This window comes from Camponotus vicinus, unplaced genomic scaffold (genome assembly GCF_025532165.1).
Source record: "Camponotus vicinus isolate PSW18456_S1 unplaced genomic scaffold, iyCamVici1.0 SCAF_14, whole genome shotgun sequence".
NCBI classification, from domain to species: domain Eukaryota; kingdom Metazoa; phylum Arthropoda; class Insecta; order Hymenoptera; family Formicidae; genus Camponotus; species Camponotus vicinus.
Window position 1 is genome coordinate 6,579,412 of NW_028141950.1, and position 23,102 is coordinate 6,602,513.

General features: G+C 30.4%; 3 protein-coding genes and 1 long non-coding RNA gene across 4 annotated transcripts; 3 read left to right on the forward strand and 1 right to left on the reverse strand.

The window, feature by feature from the left end:
* The first annotated feature begins 1 nt into the window (after nt 1).
* LOC145965850 (phosphatidylinositol N-acetylglucosaminyltransferase subunit P-like) lies at nt 2-726 on the forward strand. The gene has a single exon (XM_083089590.1). It carries the CDS (start codon nt 2-4, stop codon nt 383-385), a length of 384 nt encoding a protein of 127 aa, XP_082945716.1. The 3' UTR covers nt 386-726.
* A 133-nt stretch (nt 727-859) lies between these two features.
* Nucleotides 860-2,888, forward strand: LOC145965847 (methylenetetrahydrofolate reductase (NADPH)). Its single transcript, XM_083089585.1, has 5 exons — nt 860-1,127; nt 1,471-1,700; nt 2,005-2,165; nt 2,283-2,605; nt 2,684-2,888. Exons 1-5 carry the CDS (start codon nt 910-912, stop codon nt 2,742-2,744), a joined length of 993 nt encoding a protein of 330 aa, XP_082945711.1. The 5' UTR covers nt 860-909; the 3' UTR covers nt 2,745-2,888.
* A 378-nt stretch (nt 2,889-3,266) lies between these two features.
* On the forward strand, nt 3,267-22,788 carry Kdn (citrate synthase). Its single transcript, XM_083089294.1, has 4 exons — nt 3,267-3,477; nt 17,831-17,989; nt 19,885-20,808; nt 20,961-22,788. Exons 1-4 carry the CDS (start codon nt 3,433-3,435, stop codon nt 21,225-21,227), a joined length of 1,395 nt encoding a protein of 464 aa, XP_082945420.1. The 5' UTR covers nt 3,267-3,432; the 3' UTR covers nt 21,228-22,788.
* Nucleotides 5,150-6,230, reverse strand: LOC145965425 (uncharacterized). The gene is made up of 3 exons (XR_014436707.1): nt 6,118-6,230; nt 5,664-6,007; nt 5,150-5,476 (listed from the first exon to the last, which is right to left on the reverse strand). It is a non-coding gene; the product is annotated as an uncharacterized LOC145965425 (long non-coding RNA).
* Nucleotides 22,789-23,102: the final 314 nt, after the last annotated feature.

Below are 23,102 nucleotides of genomic sequence, written 5' to 3' on the forward strand. Positions count from 1 at the left end.
TATGGAGCACACTCCTGCGCCTTACGGTCCCAGAGCTGTGTACGGATACGCCATGTACATAGGCGCGAACATGATTTTCCTTTTGTACGTGATATGGGCGATGGTGCCGGACGAAGTGCTGCACGATTACTTCGGCCTGACGTACTGGCCGTCAAAGTATTGGGCGGTCGTGATTCCCATATGGGCGTTGACCGCCCTCGCTACATTCGCGTTCCTGATTTATCCGGCTATCAATATGTCGATAACTCCGGATATCGATGACATACGCACCATCACGGATAAATACGCTCTGCAGAGAACCGAGACTGCTCCAGGCGGAATACCGGCTGTCTCTGATATACCCATTACCGAAGTTTGCAGGGAATTGTACTTGAGGAAGAATTAAATCGTAATTATACATGGGTACAAAATTTATTTTTGTATGAAGAAATGTATATACGATTTACTAGTTTAAATATTACTTGGAGGAATCTGTATATCTTAATTATCGTCGAGAATATTCTGTAATAGAATATAGAATAACGATCCACTTGCATTAGGGTAATTAAACATTTTTTTCAATTTTTAAATATTTTTCAATTTTTAATCATTCTTACAACATTCCAAAATTGGATCTATATTATTTTCAATCTACTACAATGTCAAAGTAAAGTCACCCAAATATATGCCAGATATCTTATATATTGTTTTGGATATTTATTATTAATAAATATACGTGACAACCAATTTATATGGCACCAAAAATTTATCAATATTTCTCTTCTTTCAGTTAGAGATTATGTTCACACTGTAGCACACATTATATCATAGATATTTTTGCTCCATACATTACATAATTCGATAACAACTGTTAGTACGGATTGAGAAATAAGAGTATCAACACATCTATTTGATTATCTTTAATCTATCATGAGAAAGTTCATTTTTGAGGAGAATCTGTGCGAGAGGAGTAACACTGATAAAAATGAGAGTGAGGATGATTCTCCTACATACGATTCTCTTATTAAAAATCGTCCCCTCCAGTTCACGGATCTGCGACAATCCATAAAAGATAAAATTACTAAAAGTGAAATATTTTACAGTTTTGAAATTGTTTCCGAGAGGAAATCTAAAGCATTTTATCAGAGGTTTGTACACCAAAACCAAATTAGAGCCACACAACTATAATTATATTATATAATACTAATATAATTTAATAATTAGAAAAATTATATGAGAAGTAAACTTTTTCTTTAATATGAGATTTTAAATATAGAGCTTGTAGTAGAGTTTTTGATATTTTTTTTATTGAAACTATTTACATAATTGATCTCGGATTTTCTTAATAAAAAATATTTATAATTTAATTTATTATTAAATTTAAATTAATAATAATAATTATTAAATTTAATTTATAAAAATATTTATTTTCCTGTAAAATAATATAAGACAGGAAATATATGTATAATGTATATTTTAAATGTATGTCAGACTTCTCTTGAACATGGATAAGTACTCGCCTCTTTTTTATGCGTTAACATGGCATAAGGAGGAAGGAGTTTTTAGCAACCATAGCTATTTGCCTTTGGAGCTGGTAGAGAACTTTCCGCCTAATACTCTTTTGCATCTAGCAGCTAAGGGTTTAAAGCGCGACAAAGTCGTTTGTATCTTAAAGAAAGCCCTTGCCTTTGGAATAATTAATATATTTGCGCTACAAGGAGGTAATTTTCAAAATCTTTACTCATTCAACTTCTTCAATCCTCTCGTGAACGTTAGTCGGCAAAAATTAAATTCCAAATTTGTGAAAAAATTCTTTCTGTCTAAAATATAGCTATAATTTTCATAGATTCTAATTTATATATATCACTAATTTTTACGACATGTTTTCTGATAAAATCGAGGATTGTTTGTGTAATCGAATTGTAATCTCTTAAATGATTCGAGATAAGATGCATCCTTGAAATTCAATGTCACGAGCGTTATATATATCGGGAAAAATACATTTGTTTGCGAATCGAATCGCAGATTCATTATCGGAAGACGGCGACTTCAAGTATGCAGTGGATTTGGTTGCTTTCATAAGGGAACAATTTGGCGATACGTTTTGCATATGTGTGGCAGGCTATCCACAAATGCATCCGAAATCAGTCTCAAAGGAACTCGACTTGTATTATTTAAAGGCGAAAGTAATAATCGACAGCGCAATAACGAATATTATTTATATATATATATATATCTTGCAATCGTAATTTTGCGATATATATTTCCTAGAATAAAAAAAAATTGCGACTAAAAATTTACAGGTAGAGGCAGGCGCAGATTTTATCATAACGCAAATATGCTTCGAGTCTGAAGTTTTTATAGACTTCGTGAAAGATTGTCGAAAGATTGGAATTCAAGTTCCAATTCTTCCCGGAATTTTCGCGCCAACGAGTTACAAGTATTTGGAAAAGATGGCGGATATTTGCAGGCTCGACGTCCCGATGGAAATTAAAAATGATTTGGCGCGAATAAAGGACGATGATCAAGCGACGAGAAAATTTATAATTGACTTGACCGTGCGAACAATTACGGATATAATTAAAAGCGGAACTACACGTGGCTTTCATCTATTTACATTGAACAGGTGAAAAAATATCAATAACAACGTTCATTAAATCAAAAGATCATTTTTCTTATATTTTATGGTATTTTATTTTTATAGATTATCGTTAGTAGAGGAAATATGCAGCCGAATAGATTTCCCCAAACCGGAAAATGCGTAGGAAATCTGTCGATCAATTTATAATTCAAAAGAATTATTAAATTATTGTGTAAATATATTAATCAAGTTAGAAAGATAATTATATTCAAATCAATTTTCGTAGTAGATAAAATAAAAGCGATATAATTGCGTTTTTTAAATTTTATTTCACATCATTATTTTGCATTTAACCCTGTTACAATTTTTTAAGCTACATATATGATGTTTTTTAATCCCTAGCATACGAATTTAATATATTAAGCATCGAAGAAGAGTCGCACACGCAAGTGGGTGCGAAATAAATTTAAGATAAAAATATAAAAAAAATATAATAAAAATAATAAGAGAAAAATATAATAAATAAATTTAAGACAAAAATATAAATAAATTAGAAATGTCACGTTGCGTCACGGATGACAGGTGACAGGGCGCCGCGCGCGCGCGCAGCCGGGCCTGAGAGACGCGCGCATGCGCGCGGCGCGGAGCAATAGCGGTGAAAGCGGCGCATGCGCGCGCCGCGAGGCAGTAGTAGCGGTGAAAGCGGCGCGACCCGAGTCAGTCGTGTCGGAGTTGGGGGTGTCGTAGCGTCGCGTGGACCGGTCGATTAGTCAGACCAGACGATCGAGTCAGATCGAATCGAGTCGAGTCGAGTGGACGGAGAAGAGATTCCGCGCGCAGAGGATTAATTCCCATTAATTCCAGGACCCAGGATGGCACTCTTCCGCTTCACCCCGAGACGCTGCCGGGAGCTTCAGGTGAGTCCGTCCGCCACCGTTTTTTTCCTCCCTCGCGCCCGCGAGGACTCCCCGTTCCACGCTATCGGGCTCGCACCGGGTTGCCCTTCGAAAATTATCAGTCGTTTATTTCTCGACTCGCCTCGTTCGAAATTCGAAATTCGAGGGGACGCCGTCCGAGACTCGGGGGATTCTCCCCGGATTCCACCCGCGTCCAAAGGGAACACGAGTCGGGTTCCCGCGATCCTTTCGTCTATCGACCGATGTGCGACGAGGAACCCTCCCGTCCGTGAGATCGAGGGAGCGAGTGTGCCCCCGAATTCGTCGATAGACGGGCAAATTGCTCGAGTGGCCGCGTTTGTTTCCGGCGATTGTTCTCTTCCGCGAGGCGGGTTCCTCCCTCGCCTCTCGAGAAACGAGACCGAAATTACGGTTTCGGGATAATAATATGCTGCCTGCGGGATGATTGCATGCGCGTTGTGTATACGTGTGTTTGTGTGATCGGGTGTGCGAGTGCGCCTTTACTCGACGTTATAAACAGGTTTTTTTATTTTGCTGCTTCACTTTTCTCTTAAAACACCTCTTTTTAGAAAGAAGAATAAATGTATATATATCCAGCAAACACCAAGTAACATTTATATAACTGTTAGTTGTAATTTCCCACTCAACAATATAACTGTAACATGTTATGTAACTGTTATATAACATGTAACAGTTATATTGTTGAGTGGGAAATTATAACTAATAATTATATAACTGTTATTTGGTATTTGCTGGGTACCCATACAGCACAGATCGTTGTTGTTACATTGCAGCAATATTGCAGCAACATTGCAATATTGCTGTAATGTAACAACAATAGTTTGTGTTATACAGCACAGAATATTGCAGCAATATGGTATTAATATTGTTGTAACATCGCAGCAACATTGCAATATTGCTGCAATATTACTGCAATATTACTGCAATATTACTGCAATATTACTGCAATGTTGCTGCAATGTTGTTGCAATGTTGCTGCGATGTTGCTGCAATGTTGCTGCGATGTTGCTGCAATGTTGCTGCAATGTTGCTGCAATGTTGCTGCAATGTTTTAATATCGCACACATTTTTAAGAAAAATTAAATATAATGTTAAATATACGATAATTATTATATAATATTAAATGTACGATAATAATTAAATATACGAAACTCCCACACTTTTATAATGTTTTTAACATTTATAATATTTTTATGCCTCTCATACATGTATTTGTATAAATCATGCGACCACAAAAATAATAAAAGATATGGCCTACCTAATGTGATCTTGTGGTAGTGTCATTACGAATAAAAATAGGATGTCCTCATCAAACGCGTTTTTTTTTTAATAGAAATGAATCTTAACTCAGTATTTTATTTGCACTTAAATATTATGTAATATTTTTTTAATAAAATCGATTTTAAATATATTTTAAAATATGTATTTTAAATATATAAAAATATATATATATATATATATATATATATATATATAATTGATTTTATTAAAAAAAAAAGTATTTCGTGATGAGGACGTCACATTCATAATGACCCTACCACAAGATCACATTAGGTAGACCACACAATATTTAAACAGTGCACGTTTTACAAACATATATTTATGTGATTCTTGTGGTCGTATGTTTTTATACAAATACATATATGAGAGATATAAAAATATATTAAAAATATTAGAAGTTTTTTTTAGGAATTTTTTATTTTTTATTATATAAATAGATATATGTGTGCGTATATCTGATTAGACCTAGATGGATGACATTTGACAAGAATACAGGCTTCACATATTTTTTCATTGTATCACGACGACGTTTGGGAAGTTTTTTTTTATCGATATTGAATTATCAAGCCCATGCACACTCGGTGTCCCAGAAAACCGGATATCGATTCCTTGACACAAATCTCACCGCAAATAAAGATCGAAATTGATCGAAAGACCTCGAGATTACAGTCGAGGTCGAGTCGAATTCTAGGACGCGCTAAAATATAGAAAATTAAATTACGTAAGGATATCCCCCTCCTGGCTTCTTGTATCTTTAAGCATTTAACCCGATCGATTCGCGCCTCTGGAAAGCTTCAAACGACTTGCGTTTCGCGAAATCGATTCGGAAGCTTTCGAAGCGAGATAAGCCTGCTTTCTTACAACAGCAACGAAATTATTCGTACTCGTCATTCGTCGAATTAATCGATGACGTCTTTACCAAGTAACACTGACGTCAGACACGTTTTTTTTTTATTCCAATTAATCGTGCCACGAGGCTCGACGCGAAGTCGAATGGTGCCTTCTCTTTTTTTTCCTCTTTTTTTTTCTTTTTTTTTTAATGAAGAATAGTTCGACAAGTTCTCCACCTGGATGTTTTATACGAGAAGAATTATTTCCACGCACGATGATTACGCAATATGTGCCGGCGCGTGTTCGAGATCCTCGTGAATACGTATGTCCGCTTGATTAACATGCGTCGCGTGACTCTGCGATACCGATTTATACAGCGTGATCGAAAAATATGTATCTGTCCGGAAATTGGGATTAAATCCTTAAATGATTACAGTCGTCGTGAGTCTCTCTCTAAATAAATATTCTGTGTCCTTCAGTTAGTCGGAATATTTAATCGCGCGTTACCTTGTTTATCAGAACGTTAGAAATTTAATTTATTATGTATATGTATTTGAAAAATCTTTGTGACATTTAAAGAATACAACCTGCGAGAATTCGTGTATCTTTTAACATGTCATAACGCGTCTTGGAACAAAGGACGATCTAGCTAATCTAACTAGCTTCGATCGAGCAAGATATTCTATAAACAAATTAGGATCGATACATATCTCAATTCAAAGTGGAAATCATTTTTTAATATAATTAATATTTAATAAATCATGTAATATATTAATATATAATTAATATATTAATATAACTATTATATTAATATTAATATAATATATATAATATTAATATAATTTATATTATATTAATATTATATAATTAAAATACAATATAATATTTAATAATATTAATAGGATTATAATAATATAATATTTAATGGTATATTTAATAATATTGATAATAATATTTTATTATTATTAATGATATAATTAATTAATATTTAATATTACATCTTGAATTAAATAATAAACATCTTAAATTAAATGATAATTTTCTATGATCGGTTTAATAAATTTCTGCGCGGATAATAAAAAGTAGGAACGTATACAATTTTTTTCTATTCCAAAAAACAGATTTCTTCCTGTCTTGCGCATAATGAAATAGTAGTACACGTGGCATGCATAAGTATATTTGAGAGTAACCCTTTCGCCTCTCGAAGCGAAGCGTGTTTGCGCGGTTTTCTTTTAAGACACTGGCTAATCTTAGCGGTAATTTTCGAGATCGAAAATCCGCCCACACTGTCGATCACGTGGTATATCATCTGGTCAGTCAATTGGATCAAGTTGTTCACGCTTTCTCGAAAATTTATCGAATCGATTAAAAGTCTCTAAATATTTAACTTTTTATATTTATTTAACAATAAAAATCTAAACTTTATATTTATTTAACAATAAAAATTTAAACTTTATATTTATTTAATAATAAAAAATTTATATAATCAATCAAAATATTTCGAACTATCAAGCATCCTAAAAAAAATGAGAACTTAAAATGACGACTCTTTTTAACGAGTTTCAAGAATAATTTTTTTCTCCATTGACAATAAGACTGTTTATCATGTTGTAACTTTCTGAACGCTTAGACATTCGAATGATTGATTAGCAATTAATTAGGAAGCTTATTGTTAGCTTGTTGATATTTGCGAATTTATTAAAATTAATTATAATTATAATATAATATTAACTAATTATAATTAATAAAATAAAATAATTAATAAAATTAAATATAATATAATATAAATTAATTATAATTAATAAAATAAAATAATTAATAAAATTAAATATAATATAATATTAATTAATTATAATTATAATTTAAATATAATTTGTCACGATTCTTGGCAAGCTCGGACAATTTTTTATCGATCGATTGTTAGACATCTTACATCTGTTACCTAATGCCGACGATACGTATGTCCTAACAAACTATTTCAGGGGCGATTCTTTCGTTTGAAGCTTACAAACACATGCATTGTTTATTTTTAGATTTTTCTCTTCTTGACCTGACTCTCTGAATGTCAACATGTTTCATTGCCAACCGTATTTCATAAGACAGTCTTTCTTCGTTTCTTTTACCTAATCGTTATTTTATCCGATTCGAATCGAAGAACTTTCTCTGAACGCACAATTTTTCCAGTAATTTTAACATTTTCTACGAGATGCGAGGGAGTAGAAAATATTTTCGATGATCTTTAACATGTTTTAATGAATTTAATTAGATTATATATATTTACTTATTTAATTAGATTATATATATTTACTTATTTTATCCTTTCGAGATTTGACGGGGCTCTATCGAATAGAATATGCAACAGAATTCGAAACTGATGCTGGTTCAACGATGCTATTTTAAATGTCCTTAGTTATGTCATAGTTTTAAAATTAAAAGCATGTACCTCCTCTGTGAGCAAATTACAGTCGATTTCGGTCTCACTTCAAATTGAGGAGAGAAAACGTATCAATTCTTGAAGATCTATTAACTGTAAATTATTAATCGTTCAATAGATCAATCTTATGCTCATAGTTTTCTAGAGACAAGCAGACTTTTCTTTCTAGACAAGCATTTTTATAAATATGTAATTTTTTTCATGATGCAAATATTAACGGAAGATAACGTAAAATGTGTTATCTTATGTTGAACATTACGTTTAATATTAACATGTTAAATATTGACGCATATGTTTCCAAGTAGCATCTGTTCCGTAAATGTAACGATCTTGGGATAAAAGCCTTTTGCGAAAGGATTTTAAATATATAATATATAATAAATAATATTTTTTTAGAAAAGAATATAACGTATAATTTATAACATATATAACATATATATAACATATATATAATATATTTAATATATTAAAAAAGAATTTTTTTAAAATAAATTATATGTAATATATTCAATATATATATATTTTTTTTTATATTTGTGGGCACACTTGTACATAAAAAATTCGTGCATTTCAAAATTTATAAAGGGTGACATTCTGGACACCCTTCGTTGCTGCTCGTTTTAGCGCCATTTGATTGTGCGGCGCGAGATCAATTAGATAATCGTGAGCAGCGGGTGTATTCCGTCTGGCAATACCCTTCAGCGGGTCGGTTACGCAATTGGCGATAATGAGAGCATTCTCACATGACTCGCTGACAATTAATCGAATGCGAGTCGAGTCGATTTGATTAAACAGCCAATTCGTCAAGTTATCAATCTCTCTGTAAAATTAATCACTCAAATTTTTAATTATCTTATTATTGAATTTGTTAATGATAAATAATATCAACGATATTAGTTTTATAATTCATATACATTAATTTAATTATTTAATTAATTAATTAATTTGATTTATATAAATTAATATTAATATACAATTTAATTTTTAATTTTTAATTTAATTTTCATAAAACGCTATATTTTTGCTGATTGCTATGGGTGAGTCTGTGAATTATTTGAATCAAACATGAACTGATTAAGTTTATTAATACACATATGCAATCGTATATATGTTTGATAATTTGTCTAGCATTAAGGATTTTATTAAATTGCTATCGTGTAACCTAGAATGCGAGGCCATTCTTAGCGAATGTAATAGAAAGGCCACGAATCCAAGACACGAATAGACTCACGCATGAAAACAAATTTTTCCGCGAAAACCGGTTTTATTCGTGATTGTCTGAAATAGAATCGACGGTCACGATTATATCTTATTATTTCTAGAGACAATTTTATAGAATCATATGAAAAAAAATACATTAGAAATAATTGTACAAAAGGAGATGCTTATTTCGTTTTTTGAAAATTTTTTGTTTTATTTGTATTTCGTTTTTTCTATTTTTTATTTACTTAAAATTAATATTTTAATAACTGAAGATATAAGGACTACTTTTTTCGAGAAACGGGAAAGCTAATATAATACGTTTGTATTCTACGGATCTATATCATTGAATTAGTAAGAAAAAGATTCAGAACTTGAATAAGGTTTACGATCTTGAGCAGTAAATCGTTTGAAATAAATTCTGATTCTTTCTCCGAATGTTTTTCTTCTTTTTTTTTTATACGAATATGTTGTACGAAAAGTTAAATAATCTATGATTTTTCGATTCGATGGAGATTTTATAAGCACAGTCAAACAAATGTACTAATAATTTCGAAAATAAAAATTAATTACAATATTTAATGTTAATTGTGATCTCTAAAGAATCTTTAATATTTCTCAATATTTTTATTTTTAGAATCTTAATATTTCTCAATATTTTAATTTTTAGAATCTTTAATATTTCTCAATATTTTTATTTTTAGAATCGTTAATATTTCTCAATATTTTAATTTTTAGAATCTTAATATTTCTCAATATTTTTATTTTTAGAATCTTTAATATTTCTCGATATTTTTATTTTTAGAATCTTTAATATTTCTCAATATTTTAATTTTTAGAATCTTTAATATTTCTCAATATTTTTATTTTTAGAATCTTTAATATTTCTCAATATTTTTATTTTTAGAATCTTTAATATTTCTCAATATTTTAATTTTTAGAATCTTTAATATTTCTCGATATTTTTATTTTTAGAATCTTTAATATCTCTCAATATTTTTATTTTTAGAATCTTTAATATTTACAGACTTTTATTTTCGAGTGCAGATAAGGATACGCTATTAGAATTTATAAAAAAAAATTTTTTAGGTAATAAACGTATACTTAAAAAACTATTTTAGAGAATTTACTTTTTTAATCTATATATTAATTATATAAATTTATATTTTGATATTACCTATTTTATATCTTGGACTATTTATTTTACATAATAAATAATGTGTTGTTAATTTAAGTAGCATGTCATAGCTGTCATAATTCGCCAGTAACTTTGAGAAAACGACTTGATACACCAATGAATCATCGCTTTCATGAAAAATGCAGCGATGATCGATCAGTCTCGAAATAGTTTAGATATATCCTCACGAGAATATCGCGATATTGATTTTCTCAGGGATGTAACTTGGTCATCCACGTAATTAAATCGCGTTGTCTGTCTCCCGATATCGAATCTCTCACGTGATCTAAAACTATAACTGATCTGATGCGCGAATCGCAAAATTGTTGTGACGCCTATGTTTTCAAAGTCCGTTGATAAGCAATAGTGAGATGCTGTTTTCCTATAAATGGTGACAATGTTAAAATATAACGCGGCAGACTCTTTTAATAATCAACTTAATTATAAGAATGAAATATTAATAAATTATGAATTTCTGATCAAATAATATTAAATAAAACACATTGTCAGACCGTAATTGCTCAAAATTTAATATTAATAATTAAATATATAATAATTTAATAATTTAATGAAAATAAAATTTATTAAAATTATTGCTTATTTATCGTATTAAATTTATAAGAGAAAAATAATTATCTGATAATTATAAGAAAAAAAGCGCCGATTTTATCCTTGTGAGGAATGTGTAATTATTATAAAATTCTTATAAAGGAAGAAATTATTATAAAATTAGCAATTATTATGAAATTCTTATAAAAAAAATTCTTATTAAAATTATTATAAAATTATTATGAAATGTGTGTTAAGAAGCCATAGAATCTGTAAAGTTCAGTGTAAATTTTCCTTATCACAGCGAGTGGTATCTCGATCCTGTAGAGAGACAATTGGGTTTTTACGATCGGAGATGCGGTTTTACTCGGCCAGAGAGATGAGATAATCGCGGGCATGAATATGTATGATAATGAAAACTAGTGGCGGCTTATAAAACAGAGTTTATAAACTATGCTACTGGTCAAATGTGCCACTTGTATTAGTCAAATGTATAGGACGATAAAACTCTCGGCAATTACGAGATCGAAAATTTATTTCGATCATCGCCGATCGCTTCGTCATCCGACATGTGCACAGTTTTTATTGATATAATTAAGATGATCGTTCCACGAATGATACAGATATTGTGTCTATTGGTGTAAAATGAGCAAAAGGAAATTTTTATCTTTTCTTTCCTCATATTTAGGTAGCATCTATTTCTAAGAATGTAATATTTATTATACTTTATTTTTTTTTCTTTTATATTTATTATATTACTTATTATACTTCGTTATTTATGATTATTTTGAAAAAAATGTAATATATAACGTTATATAAATGTTATACAAAATACAATTTTTTTTATTTTTCCTTTTTTTTTTGGAACTTCGATCGAAGTATTTATTATCACAGAATTGGAAAATATTGATATTTAAATAAATTTAAATTTTCGTTGAATAATCGACGTATGCCTAAAAGTTAAACTATTTTACACGATATGCAATTGCATATGTTTTACATATGTCTGTAGAACGTTATGTATATGTTGAAAACTCTTATCATTCGGCTTTCCGGACGATAATCGAGGTAAAGGTCTATTTATTATATCATTTTAAACACGTATCATCTAAAATATAAAATATTATTTTAAAAACAAAAGAATTAATATTACATTTTCCTACACATTATACAAGTGTCTATAATATATATACAGCGTAACAAGAATTTTATAATAAATTAAAATGGAAACAATTTAAAAATTAAAAATTTAAAAATTTATTTAATTTAAATTTAAATTTATTACATTAAATTAAATTATTAAATTAAATTAAATTTTTATTAAATTTAATTTAATTTAAAAATTAAAAAATATATTCAGGGGAGGGCTGTGTATTAAAAAAATCATTTATTACCGGGGGAAAAAATCAATTTCTTTCTACTCATATGATTTTTAATTAATCATATCGTATGTAGAAAACTATAATCTTATAATTGTATAACACACAGCGAACTTTGCCTTCCCGCCAGATTAAACTTTGTCACCATTTGACAAGAAGATATAGATGTATTAAAATCTTTATCGGTTTTTTTTGTCAATTTTATATATTTATACGTCATGCGACTTTCTATTAAAAAAGTATCGAGATTATATTATAATCTTGTTTCTTATTTATTTTATTCGCTACTATTAATTAATATTGAATAAATAAAACAAATTAAAATAAAAGCAATTAATATTGCTGAAATCTATTATTCAGAATCCTTGCTGACTTATATAATTTGTTTTTCGGCACACTCGGTGTCATTCGAGCCGTGTGACATCTCGCGTAAGTTGACTCGCGTATATCGCCTGCAACGGTCACCCATGCGATATAATATCGACGCATCGTTCGCAATTTAACCCGATAATCACGCGTTGCGTAGCAAAAGCGATGCCGCTCGCATTTCGTGCAATGCATTTATAACGATTCAGCGAGCAAATCAGCGAATTAATTCGCGAAGCTCTCAAATACTTACATCTTGTTTATAGTTCAATTAAATAAATTATCGTCATAATCTTCTCGTAATAAAAAAGAAAAGAAATATATAAAATAAAAATAATATAATAAAATAAAAATATATAATAAGATAAATAAAATATAATAAAATATAATAAAATATAATAAATATAATAAAATAATAAATTAAAAAATAATAAATATAATAAAATAAAAATAATTTCCCTGAGACACACAAGTGTAATTGATAATATTTAATAATTTAATATAATATTTAATAAATATAGGAATATATTTAATAATTAATAAATATAGAAATGTATTTAATGATTAATAAATATAATATTTAATAAATATAGGAATACATGTATAAAATAATTAAATAAATATGATATATTTCATAATTAATTATAATTACATATTTAATAATTAAATATAAATATTAAATTAAATATACTAAATTAAATATAAATTAATATAGGAAATTGAAAAAATATGGATTACACTAAAAGTGTAAATAAAACTTCAATGAACAATAGAGTTTAAAATTTTATTTTGCAAATTAAATAAAATTTTTTGCGTGCATGAATTTTTTTTAGACATTCTTTATATTTAAATATCGCGAACGATGTCGTCTCTAAAGCGATTACAATTGTCACCGGGGTTTAACGGGTTAATTGCATATATTAAAAGGTTAAACGCATTTGCCATTAAGCGTGATTGACCCTCGAAGTTCAGGCGTCTTTCGATTGCCTATCGATCGATCTATAAACATCCGCTATCTAAGATTTCGCAGAATAGAATCTTGATAGATAAGCACTGTTTTTTTCGATTCAGAGACAGGAAACACTGGTGATATTTTTTAATACGCACTCGAATCTTGATCGTCGCCGATCAAAGATTAAGATTATAATCGCGCGATTAAAATAATATGGCGGGTTTTATCACAAAAAAACATTTATTACCTGGTGTTTATTATTATTCATTAAGAATTACATCATTTGTTTTTCTCAAAATAAATTGTATAGAGGGATGTTTACATAAAAAATGTACATAAATAATTAATTTGCAATTGAGAGTGGGATCTCCAGAAATCCCGCATATTATCAGATTCACGTCGTATGATTTCATGGGTAACTTGAACTGTATAAGTTCTTCTATTTTTAACCGTGTCATTGGCTTCCTTCCCGGTTCATCTCGCGTTCTATCCAGTAACGATGTTTCTGTTCAGCCGATCGAGATGCGAAAATATTATCGATATATTTTTTTACATTTTTTAAATTTCTTTTAAATTAATCAAATAATTAATAAATTAAAAAATTAAAATAAATTAATAAAATAATTATATAAAAATTGTACTCGCGAAAATAAAATATTTATATTAACCACGCACTCGTATTTTTTTTCCACGAGGCTTCGTTCAAATTTTTCTTAATCATCGATCGAGAATTCTCACGATAGATCAGAAGGATAATTCGTGAATAATTCGTGTTTTGTGTAAGGGTCAGGATCAGATTGCATTCAAGTGCAGGCCTCGTGTTAAGTCTACTTCAGCCTTACATAATCGCATGCGTGTTAGCGCCTTTTTGTGTAAAAATAATGGAGAGTATCAGACAGATGATAAGAGCTGCGACGAGGCATGATCTTTGAACCGAGTTATTTGAATTAAATGTAAAGGTATACCGTGACAGCAATATCATGAGAGACATTTCGTTTCTCTTTCGATCAATTTAATATTTTTTTTAGGAGAGAAAAAAGGAACAGTTAAACAAATTTTTTATTTTAATATTTTATTATAATATTTTTTAAATATGATTTCAATCCGTCGAAATATCCTTACAAATGTGCTGCTTTCGTATTATGCAATTTTTGTCTTGTTTACGCCTTTCGTCTTGATTTTTTTGCGCGCTTCGCACAATTTTACATTCTTAAAAATTCATCCTTTCATTGGCTTATTTAAAAAACAAATTGCCTTGTCAGTGTTTATTTTATTTTGATTTGCGTTTGCTCAAGCAAATATAACTAATGAATTAATGAATAATTATTTTAAATAATGTTAAAAAAATAATAAGCATTATTATGTAAAATAAAATGAATTAAGAATAAATTGAATAATTAAAATTAAAATAAATTTGAGAAATTTAATTTATAATTGTTAATTATCGATTCAAATTAATGGATTATTCTTTCCAAAAAAGAATAACAATGAAATGAATTTAAGAACTTTCAGTCTGATGGTTTAAAGACGTTTTAAAGACGGAAAATTTAATGAATGACGTGTAATTTGATAAGTTACCTAATGATATTTTGATAAGCTACTTAATGATATTTCAGAAAAAACAATCGTTAACTAATAAAATCATGGAAAATAACGTTTATCGAGGTCAAAAAGATAAATAAATGAAATATAAAATTTAATTCTTCGGCATTATTTTCTTATTAATGATTATTTTATAATTTAAAAGATGATTATTTATATAAGAATCTTATATACATTACATTTAAAGATTTAAAAAAATGTTACTACAAAAAATTCAGTAGAAAAATTATTCTCTTGTAATAAAAATCGTTTAAAAAGATCTATATCATTAATTAAAATAATTAATTAAAATATTGAAATATTAAATATATATAATAGTAAAATATTAAACAAACTATTAATAATATAAACAAAATATTAATAATTATACAAACAAAATATTAATAATTATTTAATTAAAATATTAAACAAAAATTTTTCTTTAAATTCAAAAATTCTCGTCAGCGAAGTCTCATTGTCTTGAACTCATCGCGATATGTGCTTCGCAATACTTCGCTATACTTTACCTTGGCTTAATTATCTGTTAAGTGTCGTTCTGTGTACACAAGCATTTAAAAATTGACTTTTATCGCGCGTGTGTTGAAGAAATTCTCCTCGCACGAATTAGTGCTGACAGCAATGCATTAGATATGCAACGCAAATAAAAGGGGCTCTAAGTGAACATTTTCACTTAAAAAAAAAGAAAAAAAAAGAAAAGCAAAACTGTCGGATCTTTGTATCCTTTGATCTGGTATCTGAAGTCACGAGGCTTGTACACCATGCCTTCCCCATATGTTGCGATGATTATGTAATAACAGGTCAAACCTTTTTCACCTTTTCCCACCAAAGTTTGAATATTTATATGCGGCTGTGGGTTTATATTCCTCGCAATTATCATTTTTATTGCTTCACTATTATTTTATTGTTATTGTTGAAAGGTATTAATATTATTATTATTATTATTATTATTCTTATTATTATTATTATTATTAATAATATATTGTAATATATTATTGCAATATATTATTAATGTTAATTATTAATATTAATAATATTAATAATATATTAATATTAATATTAATAATGAAATAATAAATATTATTTTTGTATAATAATAATAAGTGTTATTATTATATTATATATTTATCTTTAAATAATATAAAGATAATTTATAAGGATAATTTCATTATAATATATTCCATAATTTTAAATTGCATATAATTTATCTTTAAATAATATAAAAATAATTTATAAGGATAATTTCATTTATTTTTATTTATATTATTTAAAGATAAATATATAATATTATCATTTCTGCCACTTGCTTCTGCTCTGAAAAAATCGTGATATATTTGTAAAATGTTAAAATTTTGCGTTTGGCTCCAAGATAGACTGATTAGACTCACTATATCTCTATTTGCAAATTAAGCTCTTTATCATGTATATTAAAGATAATAATGAACTACTTACTATCGTCTGTGGAAAAAAAAGAGATTAATCTATATCGATGGCGTTTCCGCGAGCTACTGATAATGGCCTCGAACACAAGATTCCGCGACCTCGCCTTTATCTGAGTTTGACGTTCGATGGTGCGTATCGAGATGAGGAATGATGACTTCTTTTTTGCATCGTCATAAAGTATCGGTCGGACGTTTAACGGAAAAAAAGGAAAAAAAAATTGTCTACCGCATAATTCCCGAGTAGCTATGATGTAATCGTGTTCTCTCTCAGAAATCTTTTCATTAAATTAATTGACAGTATTAATATAAAGATTGCTTTTTAATAATTTTCGAAGCACAAATTGACAACTTTTCATTCTCTCGATGTTAATTACCACTGTTAGAATAAATAAATAGCTCGTTCAAACAATTATAATTGAAAATTGAATCATATGACGTCAATTTAAATTGCTATATCACGTGGAAAAATAGTGATTTTAGGAATCCTTTCCTGTCGTTTTTTAATATAAAACGATATATTTATCAACGTATAAGCCCGATGACACTTGCGTTCAGTTGATGACATGATTGTTAACGGTTTGTCCTCTTTACGTAATCCACGTGTGCCTTATTTTCGTAATCATTCTTTACACAACTCGTACGTCACGTACGAGAGATATCCATCAAATCAAAACATTCATGGAGTCAAGGAAGTTTGTCAGGAAAACAATTTCAAAAGATAAAATTGAAGAAATATTTATTACATTTATTTTTATAAAACATTAAACTTATTAAAATACTCGGAGAAATTATATTATTATTATTTATAGTGATTATAATTTAATTTATATAATTTTTAGTGTGTAAATAAAATTTTTCACGTTCTTACATCATATTTAATAATTTTGATTCATAAATAATTTTAGTTTATATTTAATAATTTAATAATAATTTAATAATTTAATAATAATTTTAGTTTATATTTAATTATGACTTGAATTATGACTTTTAATTAGGACTTGAATTATGACTTTTAATTAGGACTTGAATTATTACTTTTAATTAGGACTTTAATAATTACTTTTAATACTTTCTATTGTTCTTAATAACGCAATTTTATCTCGATTCTTTTTTCTCTTTCAGAAAAAAATAACATCGACGATCTTCGTACGACAGCTGACCGATGCATCCACGGATCTCAGAAGGATTCTCGCGGAAAAAATTCCCAGGGAGCAGGAACGCGTCAAAGCCTTCCGTAAGAATCATGGTGGCACCAAGGTTGGAGAAGTTACCGTCGACATGGTATGCATTTTATTGCTATTAATGAATAAAAATTTTTTATTTACAAGCGCAAATAAAAAATAGAATAGTTAAATTTTATTTTAAAAAATTCGATTCGAATTTTGCCTTATTTTTAAAATCTTTGTATCTTTCTTTTTATCCCCCTTCCCTCTTGAAATAAGATTAAATAATATATTAATTAATAAGATTAAATGAGATTAATTAATATATTAAATAATATATTAAATAATATATAACTAATAATTTATTCAATTTTTCAGTCCCTCTCTATCTCGTTAATAATATTATATCATTAATATGACTTTATATCGCGCTTGAAACATTACAGTGTAATTGGAACATTGATAATTAATTAAAATAAATGAATTGAATCTCGTCGGCTGATGAAAGATCCCACGTGATAAGACGAGCTATTTTTTGCCACTTTGATGATAAGGACCACGGGATGATCGCGGGACTGCGTGCTAACTATGTGATCGTGATAACTGTGTCATTGACAATTCTACCATTCTTGCAGATTTTTGACAATAATTGGCGTATTTTTTTAGCAGGCAATTGTCGATCGAATATAACGCATAGAGATTAATCGTAGCCGAATAAATCGCTCTAAATAATAAATCACTCGCGGTCTCATGCGATCAATCTTACTCATCGCACGTGAAGGCTTCGTTAATCGCTCTAAAGTGCGTGGGTCTGCATTAATTTATCGATGATTTCTTGCTCAATTAAAAGCATCTCGATATTTCTTTCACAAAGTTTCATCCAGTTATTAGATAAGGAATATCGTTGATTGCTGGGGAAAGTTTTTTAATATAGCATTCTCGAGAAATTCGTATCCGATCTTTGGTAATTTATTAATATTTATTAAGATACTTTATTAATAATTTATTGATAAATTTATAATGAAAATTAGATAATTTATTAATAAATATTTTATTAGATAATTTATCTCGAGAAATCCGTATCCGATCTTTGGTAATTTATTAACATTTATTAAGATACTTTATTAATAATTTATTGGTAGATTTATAATCAAAATTAGGTAATTTATTAATAAATATTTTATTAGATAATTTATCTCGAGAAATCCGATCTTTGGTAATTTATTAACATTTATTAAGATACTTTATTAATAATTTATTGATAGATTTATAATCAAAATTAGATAATTTATTAATAAATGTTTTATTAGATATTTTATCTCGAGAAATTCGTATCCGATCTTTGGTAATTTATTAATATTTATTAAGATACTTTAGTAATAATTTATTAATAAATTTATAATCAAAATTAGATAATTTATTAATAAATGTTTTATTAGATAATTTTTCTCGAGAAACTCGTATCCGATCTTTGGTAATTTATTAACATTTATTAAGATACTTTATTAATAATTTATAAACAGATTTATAATTAAAATTGGATAATTTATTAATAAATATTTTATTAGATATTTTATCTCGAGAAATTCGTATCCGATCTTTGGTAATTTATTAATATTTATTAAGATACTTTAGTAATAATTTATTAATAAATTTATAATCAAAATTAGATAATTTATTAATAAATATTTTATTAGATAATTTACCTCGAGAGATCCGATCTTTGATAATTTATTAGTTTTTATTAAGATACTTTATTAATAATTTATCAATAAATTTATAATTAAAATTAGATAATTTATTAATAAATGTTTTATTAGATAACTTATTAATAAATCGATAATTTATTAATAGATTCATCAATGAAACCAAACTGAAAAAAATCCAGATAATTAAATAAAAGTTTGATTGAATATTTGTATCAATTTTATTTCTATTTGTATCAATTATTTCTATTTGTATCAATTTTATTTCTATTATTGACACATATTAATGAATCCTTTTTTATTGCAGATGTACGGCGGTATGCGCGGCATCAAGGGTATCGTATGGGAGCCATCGGTGCTGGATCCGGAGGAAGGCATCCGTTTCCGCGGCAAGTCGATCCCCGAGTGTCAGAAGCTGTTACCGAAGGCGGCCGGTGGCGCGGAACCTCTTCCGGAGGGTCTCTTCTGGTTGCTGATCACCGGTGACGTGCCCACGGAAGCGCAGGTGAAGGCCATCTCGCAGGAGTGGGCGTCCAGGAGCACGTTACCCGATCACGTGGTCAAGGCCCTCAACAACTTCCCCAAGACCCTGCACCCAATGACGCAGTTTTCCGCGGCCATCACGCTGTTGAACAGCGAGAGCGAGTTCGTCAAAGCTTACAACAAGGGCGTGCACAAGAGCAAGTATTGGGAAACCGTGTACGAGGACTCGATGAATCTGATTGCCAAGCTGCCGGTGGTGGCGGCTACCATTTACCGCAACATCTACAAGGGCGGCAAGGGCCTGGGCTCGGTCGATGCCGGCAAGGATTGGTCCTGGAATTTCGCCAACATGCTCGGCTACGACAATCCACAGTTCATCGAGCTGATGCGTCTCTACCTGACGATCCACTCGGATCACGAGGGTGGCAACGTGTCGGCGCACACCACTCACTTGGTGGGATCAGCCCTGTCGGATCCGTATCTGTCCTTCTCCGCCGGCATGAACGGCCTGGCCGGACCGTTGCACGGGCTGGCCAATCAGGAGGTGCTGGTGTGGCTGGAGAAGCTACGCTCTCAGGTCGGCGACAGTCCGAGCGACGACAAGCTCAAGGAATTCATCTGGAATACGTTGAAGAGCGGCCAGGTCGTGCCCGGTTACGGACACGCCGTTCTCAGGAAAACCGACCCGAGATACTCGTGCCAGAGGGAGTTTGCCCTAAAACACTTGCCGGACGATCCGTTGTTCAAGGTAAATCCCCATGATTTATAGAAGAAGTGTGTTCTAAACAAAATCCTTTTGTATAAAATCCTAAATGGAAATTAAAATTGTACAATACCAGTTGGAAGGTTTTGAGAGAGATTGTCAGAGTTCAATATCGATGTAATTTTTTCCTCTTGCAGTTGGTCGCGCAGGTGTACAAGGTGGTCCCGCCGATCCTGCTGGAGACTGGCAAGGTGAAGAACCCCTGGCCAAACGTGGACGCTCACTCGGGCGTGCTGCTGCAATACTATGGCATGAAGGAGATGAACTACTACACGGTCCTGTTCGGAGTGTCGCGCGCGCTGGGCGTGCTTGCCTCCCTGGTGTGGGATCGTGCTCTAGGATTGCCCATCGAGAGGCCCAAGTCCCTCAGCACCGATCTCCTTATGAAATCCCTCAAAGCTTAAAGAGCCCGTCTGTCACTTAATCGATGATCGTTATCGGCGCCACTTCGGAATCAATCTCGTCATCTCGATCTCGTTCAAGCGACGCTGGGAACCTTGCGTAAAAAGTAGCATGGTTCTGATACCGACCTCGATGGAGTCATTGACCCCGCGCCTTATCAAACGAACGAGAGTACGAATTGTAAAGAGTGAAAGGATGAGAGAATGAAAGAGAGAAAGAGAATGCGCGAAAGGAACAAGGCTAGGTATTAAACACGACAAATAATTACGTCATAATAATGTATTATCTAATTGTAGAATTAAGAGCAAACACATCAATATTCCGCGTCAGGATGGAATTTGCACTAACTTTCCTCCTGTTGGTACTTTTGAACATGAGCGATTTCAGGGAATCGTTGTATTAAAATTACGATATAATTGTATAAATGCAATTAATACGACTTTCGGATCGCTGGTATTCAGCAAGTATCGATTGAGGGGAAAGTGTGTTAAGTGAAATGCAGTTGTCGCGACGTAGATGCTTGTTCAAGCGGAAACGTAGATTGGTCCAATAGTGGAAACTGCCAACCTCGTGAGAAAATTGAAAAGACAGCGTACAAATCCAAGAGATGAGTTCCACACGTCGAAAATATCTCTTAGGTATCTTTTTGAGAGACGTCTTTCGTGGGATTTGATATTATTCGGAAATACACAAAATAGAGAGATGTATCAGAGATGGACGAAGCATTATTGTAAATACACTCATCGTTCTCAATATTCAGTAATGCGTTGATTATCGCCAGAGATTTAGGAGGAAAGGTAACGATAGTCAACATATTAGCAATTAATTTTAGCGACACAAAGTGAAAAATGGCGATTAAGTAGCAGATTCATATTGCGTAAATTCCAGATAACGTAAATGTCCAAAACACATCCTTCAGGTGGACATCCTAGAAGATGATCCAACTTAGATGAGACATTATTCGGATTTTCTCGAGTTTCTTCGAGATTTTTGCGTTGTATTGGGCTCGACACCATGTAGGAATTAATACAATGTATTAGTACACTGTCTTGCCTCGTCATTCGCGAGATACACTGCCTAAAGGTGTATATTATATTTTATTTTAATTGATAAAAAAAAAAGTAAATTTGATCGAAAGCGAATTTTCACAAATAGAGGATAGATTTCGAGACAATAGTCGCCAAAACGCGAACACGCGGTACTAATTAATTCGAATGTAATTCTCCTGGCCGTTAGTTCACTGTCCTACTTCTCTCTCAGGAAGTTTATTGCTATTAAAATGTTCTTAAAAACGCGGAAAGAGTAATGTTATCGTGCCGCAAGTTGCTGTAGTTGCAGAATACTTAAGAGCGAGCGGAAACAGATGCGGAGTCGACAAGCACTTAAATATAGCAGTCAATAGTCCCTCGTCGAACGGCTATCGCGGTTACCCAACCGTGGCGAGTCGTCGTGCGTGAAATTAAGGAGCATGACCAGTGGTGAAACCACTGTTATCAGAATGAACGAGTGCGTGCGTACCTTATTTATAATAAAAAATGTGAAAATAAACGGATGTCTAAAGGTGACAGTTGTAATCCTTCCTGGAACTCGCAAATGTATCGCTCGACATGAAAAGAAATACATAATTTTAAGGGTCTAATATTTTCTTGAGCTAGAGATTTAAATGATCAGGATATTAAAGATAATATTTGGATAATATTTTAAAGAAATATTTCAATACCGTCCAGCAACACCAAATAACAGTTATATAACTGCTAGTTATAATTTCCCACTCAACAATATAAATGTTACATGTTATATAACAGTTATATAACTGTTATTTAATGTTTGCTGGGTTATTATCTCTCATCCAAATTGAAAAATAAAAAAGGAAATTA

Bases quoted from the DNA above. Each gene is read 5' to 3' on its own strand.
- LOC145965847 (XM_083089585.1), top strand. From the start codon at position 910: ATGAGAAAGTTCATTTTTGAGGAGAATCTGTGCGAGAGGAGTAACACT. The intron at 1,701-2,004 runs GTAATTTTCAAA...ATCGAATCGCAG, and splicing joins TATATTTGCGCTACAAGGAG to ATTCATTATCGGAAGACGGC. The intron at 2,606-2,683 runs GTGAAAAAATAT...TTATTTTTATAG, and splicing joins CATCTATTTACATTGAACAG to ATTATCGTTAGTAGAGGAAA.
- LOC145965850 (XM_083089590.1), top strand. From the start codon at position 2: ATGGAGCACACTCCTGCGCCTTACGGTCCCAGAGCTGTGTACGGATAC.
- Kdn (XM_083089294.1), top strand. From the start codon at position 3,433: ATGGCACTCTTCCGCTTCACCCCGAGACGCTGCCGGGAGCTTCAG. The intron at 17,990-19,884 runs GTATGCATTTTA...TTTTTATTGCAG, and splicing joins GAGAAGTTACCGTCGACATG to ATGTACGGCGGTATGCGCGG. The intron at 20,809-20,960 runs GTAAATCCCCAT...TTCCTCTTGCAG, and splicing joins CGGACGATCCGTTGTTCAAG to TTGGTCGCGCAGGTGTACAA.